The 8,748-nt window shown below is 31.8% G+C and overlaps 1 protein-coding gene across 1 annotated transcript; it reads left to right on the top strand.

The window, feature by feature from the left end:
• The first annotated feature begins 3,652 nt into the window (after window positions 1-3,652).
• On the top strand, window positions 3,653-5,791 carry LOC107861723. The gene is made up of 5 exons (XM_047405123.1): window positions 3,653-3,975; window positions 4,060-4,186; window positions 4,430-4,561; window positions 5,176-5,283; window positions 5,402-5,791. The coding sequence occupies exons 1-5, from the start codon at window positions 3,653-3,655 to the stop codon at window positions 5,789-5,791; spliced, it is 1,080 nt and encodes a 359-aa protein (XP_047261079.1).
• Window positions 5,792-8,748: the final 2,957 nt, after the last annotated feature.

Raw genomic sequence — 8,748 nt, forward strand, 5'->3', positions numbered from 1 at the left:
AAACATAAAATTGATGTTTATCTGCAGCCTCTAATAAAGAAATTGACGTTGTTGTGGGAGACAGGTGTAGAAGCATTTGATATCTCCAAAAAACAAAATTTTCAATTAAGGGCAGCTTTGATGTGGACAATCAGTGACTTTCCAGCATATTCTATGTTATCAGGATGGAGTACGGGAGATAAGTTTGCTTGTCCTTATTGTATGGAGGAAACACAATCCTTTAGATTATAACATGATCGGAAATCATCATGGTTTGACTGTCACAGAATGTTCCTTGACCAATATCATCCATTTAGGAGAGATCGTAAAATTTTTCTTAAAGGTCGAATTGTCAAAAGATCACCACCACCCTATAGAACCAGAGAAGAGATATTGAATCAAATTTGTGATTTTGGAATAAGAAAAGTAACAGAGTTAGATGCAGAAGAAGTTAATCAACGAATATGTAGTTCTTGTAGATGGAAAAAGCGAACCATCTTTTGGGATTTACCTTATTAGAGATCTAACATGATTCGACATAACCTCAATGTCATGCATATTGAGAAAAACTTCTTTGATAATGTATTTAATACGGTCCTCAATATTTATAAGAAAACCAAAGACAATCCACAAGCTCATCTAAATATGGTCAATTACTGTGATCGACCTCAATTGGCAAAGGATGCTTCTGGAAAATAGCCCAAAGCTGTATATACAATAGGCAAGGAAGCAAGCACAATATTGTTTAATTGGGTGAAAGGCTTATAATTTCCAGATGGGTATATTTCAAATTTGGGTAGATGCCGAGACACACCTGGGAAAAGGTTATTTGGCATGAAGATTCATGATTGTCATGTGTTCATGCAACGATTGATGTCTATTTCTTTTTGTAAACTACTTCCAAATAATGTATGGCAGGCACTTACAGAATTGAGCTTATTCTTTAAAAATCTTACATCGACTACTCTCCGAGTGGATGAAATGGAGAGATTACAGCGAGATATTCCACAAATCTTGTGCAACTTAGAAATTATTTTTCCTCCTGGGTTCTTTTACTCAATGGAATATCTGCCTGTGCACCTTCCATATGAAGCAAAGATTGTTGAACCTGTACAATATCGATGGATGTATCCTTTTGAAAGGTAATGCAAAAATTCAAGTTTAACTTGTGAAAATAATGTTGTTATTTACTTTTCAAATATGATGGTTTATTCATTTTTCTATTTAGGTATCTTGGAAGTCTTAAAAGAATGATTGGTTATAAAGCAAGTGTTGAGGGTTCTATATGTGAAGCTTACTTGATGACAGAGTCAATGTTTTCTCATTATTTTGAACCATATGTCATGACACACAATCATAATGTGGATTGAAATGATGATGGTGGTATTGTGGAAGAAGTTGAAGGAAATTTATCAATATTCACCCATCCTGGACGATTATAGGGAGAATAACAAAAGAAGAATCTAAATCTTCAGGAAATCGACGCTGCCCAAACTTACATTTTGCTAAATTGTGAAGAGATTGAGCCATATGTGAGGTAACAAAGTTAGTTGTATAAACTTAATTTTATAAGCATATTCATAAATCATGACTTGAAATTGAAATTTTTTTTCTTTAAATGAAGTATGTTTGTGTAACGTTTGAAAGAAGAATTTCCAAATGTCTCTCAAGATCAAATAACTGAGAGCCCTGAAGAAAATTTCTCTATATGGTTCAAGCAATATGTAAGGCTTCAAAAATTAAGATCTTTTATACAATTATGCACTTAAATTAACTTATGAAATTGAACTAAATTTTATAATCTTCTAAATAGGTCCGGCTCAATCATATTGAGAATGAATTCCTATTTAGTCTTGCTCGTGGACCATTGATAGACGCTACATCTCATTCGGTGTATTTTGTTAATGGATACAAGTTTCATACGTATTTTCATGGTAGCGCAAGATCATCAATGAACAGTGGAGTTTGTATTTTAGATCCAACTTTTGGTGATTCCTACGGGCGGATAAAAGAGATTATAGAAGTGGAATACTTCGAAACACCTTTAAAGCAAACTATACTATTCAACTGTGAATGGTTTGACCCAACTATGGATGTTGGTGTTAAAAAGTATAATCAGTATAAATTGGTTGATATTAGCCATCATCATCGATATAAAAAATATGAACCTTTTATTCTGGAAATGCAAGCAACTCAAGTGTGTTATGTGTCTTATCCTAGCAAGAAAAAGGACAAGGATAATTGGATATCTGTATTGAAGATCAAACCTTAAAATATTGTTGAATTACCCGATGAGGAAATTGAGACAACTGCAGAACTAAATATTCTATTTCAAGTTGAAGAAGTTCAAGTCACTGATGATGGTTTATTAAAAGAACATCGTGACAACCAAGAGGATGCTACAGAAGAAGAGTATGAAACTGAGGAAACTGAGGAAGAGGAAGAGGAAGATTATGAAGAAGACACAGATAGAGATTAGTTCTTGATAAAAAATATGCTATTGTATCTTATTTTTATTTTGTGAGCAGCCATTTTTTCGAACTAGTATCATTTTTTTTGTCTCCTTGTTTACACAAAACTTGTTGGTTCAACTGGTTTTATGCTCTACTTCTCAATTTTTGACTCTTTCATTTCTCATTTATTTTTTTAGGCTAGAACTGTGCTTTTACATTTTCTAATACCTTATCTATATATTGTTGTTTGCTTCTCTTGGTATTATTAAGTTTGTATATTATTTCCACTTTAACTAATACAGTTTTTTTTATAGATATGGCTAGTGATCGAGGTCGCAGAAGCACAGGGCATGGAGGCAAGTATACAGTTAGGAGTAATAATGATGTTACTGCAAATGTACCTACTGTTCCCACTCCTGCTATTGTTACTTCTCAAGCTGATGTCATAGGTGGTCAAAATAATACAAATCAAGTTCAACCATTGACTCCTCAAATTAGATCAACGGTTCAAACTTCTGGTGATGGTATCAACTATACAACTCTTGAATTATCTCCGACTGCTCTAAATCAGATCAACAGAACAAGAGAAGGTACATCTACTCTAAGGAACCAAATAGGTGAGCGTCTTAACCAATCGACTTCATCCTTGAAAATGGCTGAACATAATCAACTTCTGGTCTGCTTTCTGTCTACACATATACATATGTTTTATTTTTTTCTGGTTGATGATCTGTTGTTGGTTCTTCATTTGAGAGTTCTTGTGGACAGAATTACAATGGGAGTATTCTGTAGTATTTTGGTGGTTCTGTTGGTAGCTCATGATCTGTTGGTGGTTCTTGTTGTGAGTATTTTGGTAATTCTATTGTTGGTTTATGTTCTGTTGTTGGTTCTTCATTTGGGAGGAGTTCTTATGGAAAGAATTACAATGGGAGTATTTTGTTGTATTTTGGTGGTTCTGTTGGTGATTCTTGATCTGTTGGTGGTTCTTGTTATGAATATTTTGGTGGTTCTTATTATGTTGGTGGTTCTTGATCTGTTCTTGGTTCTTGTTGTGAGTATTCCAATGTTACATGGGATTCTAGAATGACAGTGAAGTATGTTGCTGTGCGGTATTTTGTTGGATAGGATTTCAAAATTAGAATATTATATGATGTTGTGACTTTTTATGCAAAATTTGCATCTTCTTTCCACTTTAACAAGTATAATTTTTTTTAATAGATATGACTCGAGGAAGAGGTACAGGTCAAGGAATCATAGGGCGTGCGGGCAAGTCAGCAGCTAGGACTAATATGCCTGTTCGTACTGCAAACATGCCTACTATTCCCACTCCTACAGTTGCACCACAAACAGCTGGTGGCATAGGTGCTCCAACTTCTAATCATGGTAGTACGTCTCCTACTACAAATCATACCAACCCAACAACTATAGGTACGTCTTCACAAACCAACCAAGTAGGTGAGGACATATCTTGTAGCAACACAAATGGAGAAAGTAATTCTAGTCGGAGCCATGTGCGGACCCTTGTTACTATAACTTTTGCAGGGTTAGTTCATTTCTTGTCTATTATTATTATATATTATTTTTTTATTTATAGTAACCTCTAAATAATGTCTTCACATTGATACAGATTGCAACCTTCTAAAGCATGCTCCAATAGGATACACGAGTCTTTCAAAAGTGAACTTGATTACAATGGAGTCAATTGGAAAGGTGTCTCATGTGACATAAAAGATGACTATTTTGGGGAATTCAAGGTATACATCTTCATCATAATTGATTTTGTAAAGTGTACTCATTTTTATAAATACGATATTAATTGTTATCTTGGAAATTTATTTAAAAAACACTTCTATTGGGATTCTTCCATTACTGATACTGCAGTAAAGAAACACTGGCAGAGTAAAGCAGCAACTGTGTATAGAAATTTCATTGCTAAAATCAAAGAGAAAGGGATTAGGAAAGATTTTATACATGAAGATGTGTGAGAAAGCTGGCAGCGACTTTGGGAAGATCCAAAGAGTGTTGAAAAGTCCAAAATAAATGCACAGAATCGTCGTAGAGGCAAAGAAGTCGCTGCTGGAACTCACACGGGAGGATCTATCTCAATTGGAGAGTACCGAAAGAGACTTGTAAGTATATATTTCAAGTATTAAACTGTAATTTGTTGTGACATAGTCTAAACTTAGTTCAACATTATGCTATTGTTGCGTTTCTGTTTACTGTTTATCTCAAATGTTGATCACTTCTCACTGTTTGTCTCCTGTGTTGTATTTGGTATGTTATGTTCTGTTGTTGTCTTGTAACCTGAAAAACTACAATGTAAATTGTGCGTATATGTCGCAGAGTGGTATATTATTGATGATTTGTATATTTACATGTTCTTCGAGATGTATTGGGTAGAATCAAGAATTTATGATTTTGGAAATTACTTGTTTGTTTTATGTGATTGGTTTTCATCTTATATAACCCTCACACTGGAATATGACTGGAAATTTCCAAATGTTCATTATTAGCATATCTTCTCAGTAATTTTGATGCAATGAAATTCTGCAATCTCTTTTCAGTCATTGCTTAGTAAGAACAATGTAAATTGGATAACATAGTTCTGACCACGCGACAAATAATATTTACCTGATGACCAACTACGTTCCACTTGAATTATGGCTTTACAAACATTTCGGGCTTACATGAAATGTTCCAGTAGTTTTGTTCTAGTACAATGCTCAACACTTCTTTTTTACAGGCTGCTGAAATGGGTCGAGATCCGACACCAAGTGAGTTACATTTGCATGTTCACACACATGGTCATGATGGAAAATCTTTCATTGATGAACGTTCCCGAATCGTCCATGTAAGATTAAATCTTAATGTAGAAGTTTACTTAATTCTCATTTTTTAGTTTAAAGTACTTTTTGGTATCTAATCATTTGTAAGTACAATCCGTTATAATTTGACTTCCACTATTACAGGAAAGATTTGAAGAAATATTACGAGAAAAAACATTATCAGAATCTGTTATTGATCAATTTGAAGCATATTACCAAGCTGCCGGAGGAGAAAAGAAGCGAAGAGTATTTGGTCTTAGATCTGAAGCCAAAGGCTACTACGACCAAACTCGATGTATTTCTTGTGGAAGGACTTCATCATCAACTTCACATAAATCGGTACCAGCTACAGATTCGGATTTGGATGAGTTTGTGAAGCGATTGATTCCCGCACTTAAAAATCATTTTTTTCCTATTGTCATTGAAGAGGTACAGAAGTTGGTTTCTTCACGATCAGTTGTCACACCTCTGGCTACTCCTTTGGACGATCTTGATTCCTTAAATGATGATTGCAATGATCTTGATCAGTTGTGATACTTTTGACGATCAATGCATTGGTTTTTGATGGTCTATTTTGTTGAAACGTTTAAAATTATGCAACAAAAAATTACACTTGATGGATGTAGGTATTGAGGATGTTTTGGACATACTTATGTGTTTAGATGTCGCTATGTTTGGTATTGAGGATGTTTAGACTTTTTCTATCTATATATATGGGTTATTTTATATGCATGTTGGATATTATAAGAAGATTTTGCTATCTATATATATGTGGTTTTTTTATATGAATATTGGGTATTGTAAGAATTTTATAATATTCTATTAATATTCAAAATACAAATAAAATGATATTGAAAGAAAATTAATGACGACAGATTTAGCGACAAAATTACTCATTGCCAAACTAAAACATTTGCAACGGGTTGAGGAAAATATTTTTTGTCATAAAAATTGAGAATTTTTAGCGACGGACTAGCAATGAAATATTTGGTCAGGAAATAATCAAAATAACGAAATACAACATGAAATTAGTAACGACACTTATAGATATAACAACGAATATATTCGTTGCTAAAATATAGCAACGGATATAGGATGTCCCTATTCCGTTGCAAATCTAGCAACGGAAAAATGGTTAGCAATGCGTAATATAGCAACGAATAATATTTTGTCGCTGATCCGTCGCTAAATGGATTTAGCGATGGATTTCTATTGATTAGCAATGTTATCGATCTCTTGCTAAACGCGTTTTTTTGTAGTGTTAGAGGACTTTCACATAAAATTGTAGAACAAACCTCAGTGAGGACGATGAGTCCTGTCACAACCCTTTTTCGCTCGAGGGGCTCGAGGTCTAAGGGTTTTTCCCATTAAAGTGACGGTATTGAATAGGGATTAATTGATTTACAGAGTCGCCACTTGGAATTGAGTTATGGTGTTCCAAGTCACTTTTTTGAATCCCTAATCAAAAGAAAATGACTCTTTGATGGTCTGCGAAAACAGAAGACCGGGTAAGGAATTCTGTTGACCGAGGGGAAGGTGTGAGGCACCCCTCGAGTCCCGTTGTTCTATCACGGTCGCTTTTATTAACTTATCTTTTCTTAAATTATTTTAATAAATTATGTTAAGGCCTAAATTCGCTCATTTTAAAATATATCAAAACCATTTAAAACCTTTGTATTGAATTTTGAAAATTAATTTGGAAAAATATTTTGTCAAGATGCATTATTGCATCCTTGAATTTTAATACATCTCAGAAAGATGTGTACGCCACATTCTTAATCAAGATAAATGTATTGAACGTGCCTAAAATTTGTTTAATGTTAAAAATATTGATTTAATTTTTTTTTTTTTTTTTAAATTAATAACAATTTTTTTATTTAAAATACTATTTAATTTTATTTGTTTTTTTAAATAAAAAATTTTCAAGGTAATTAATTAATTCAACAAATAGTTAAGTTTTATTGATAATAATGAAATATAAATAAAATAAGAATAAATAATAATAATAATAATAATAATAATAATAATAATAATAATATAAATACAAAAAGTAAACCTTGATTGGTCAAATACTTTAAATTAAATTTAAATAATTACTAAATAATCTTAAAACTAACATCACGTGAACTACACACATAAAAATTGTATGAAATTTATTTGCCTAGCCATCTGACTTAATCAAAACTAAATTTTCTTTCTTTAAAAAAAAATATTAATCACAAATTTAGCTAACAAAAAACCTTGACATAATATATAAATGGAAAATACAAAGCAAAATAAAATTTCTCCTTTATTTTTCCTTTTTTAAAAAAAATAAAAAAATAAAATAAAAATAAATCTTTAATAAACTGAAAAATGCAAAAGTATGTTCATTGGCAATGAGGTGATGAGAGAAGGGATGGGGAGGTCTGCTATGACGAATTTTGGCCGGTGGAGTAGCGATTTTGGACAGGTTGGGAATTTGTTATTGTCATCGAAGAACGGTGGTGGTTTTTGCCAAAAAAAATATCAAACAGTATCTGGCCATTTTTCGATGGCTAATTTGACAACAGAACAATAACAACAATGAATAGGCAGTTCCAGTGAATTTTTAGCGAAAAATTCACCGGAAATAATTAAGGAACATCTATATATTTCTTCCGATTTCTCATCCATATATTGTAGTATGTGTAGTATTATGCAGGTGAATTGTGTTCTCTCTGAGTGTGTAATTGATGATCGAAAATATGGATGCTGCTACATCTGTAAGTATAAATTATCGTGTGAACATTTTTACTCCGCTTTTGTCACATACAGATGAAAAAATATATACTTCACTGCATATTATAAATTTTCTTTTCAATGTTAACAATACCCAGATACAACAATACAATAAACTCACATAACAATTCATGGTATCACTAAAACAATCATTATGATTCAATTTACAACAATTTATAAAAATAAAAATACAAGATTGAATAAAACCTCTGATGAAACAAGAAATCGTCACCGGAACCTTCAACTTTCTTCTTTTCTCTCTTTTGTCTGATGTTTTCTCTCTTCTTTGATTTTTCACTCTTTTTTTTTCTTTGTATCTGATATTTTTTCTGTCTGTTTTTTTGTCAGTGTCTAATCATAGGATCATGTATGTACTCCTTCTCTGAAGGGGAAAAATCCTTTTTAACATGGACTCTTGGGAGGGAACAGTTTTTTTTTTCTTTTTAAATTTAGGGGGAGTAGTTTTTAGGCAGATAAAGGGGAGGGAGTTTTTTTTTTTTTAATTCAAATTTTATATTTATATATATATATATATATATATATATATTATTATATAAAATAATAATAACAAAATGATAATAATAATAATTATAATAACAATTAATTAATTTTATGTTTAAGAAAAATACAATAAAATTTACAAATAGTCAAAATAAATACAACAATACAAAAATAGTTAATTTAATTAAAATTTAGAAAACAAAATATATATTTTATTTTATTATTATTTT

The sequence above is a fragment of the Capsicum annuum genome, unplaced genomic scaffold, assembly GCF_002878395.1.
Source record: "Capsicum annuum cultivar UCD-10X-F1 unplaced genomic scaffold, UCD10Xv1.1 ctg74225, whole genome shotgun sequence".
In the NCBI taxonomy this organism is placed as follows: Eukaryota; Viridiplantae; Streptophyta; class Magnoliopsida; order Solanales; family Solanaceae; genus Capsicum; species Capsicum annuum.

Coding starts and splice junctions, on each gene's coding strand:
- LOC107861723 (XM_047405123.1), top strand. CDS start 3,653: ATGACTCGAGGAAGAGGTACAGGTCAAGGAATCATAGGGCGTGCGGGC. Junction 3,976..4,059: donor GTTACTATAACTTTTGCAGG/GTTAGTTCATTT, acceptor ACATTGATACAG/ATTGCAACCTTCTAAAGCAT. Junction 4,187..4,429: donor ACTATTTTGGGGAATTCAAG/GTATACATCTTC, acceptor GAAAGCTGGCAG/CGACTTTGGGAAGATCCAAA.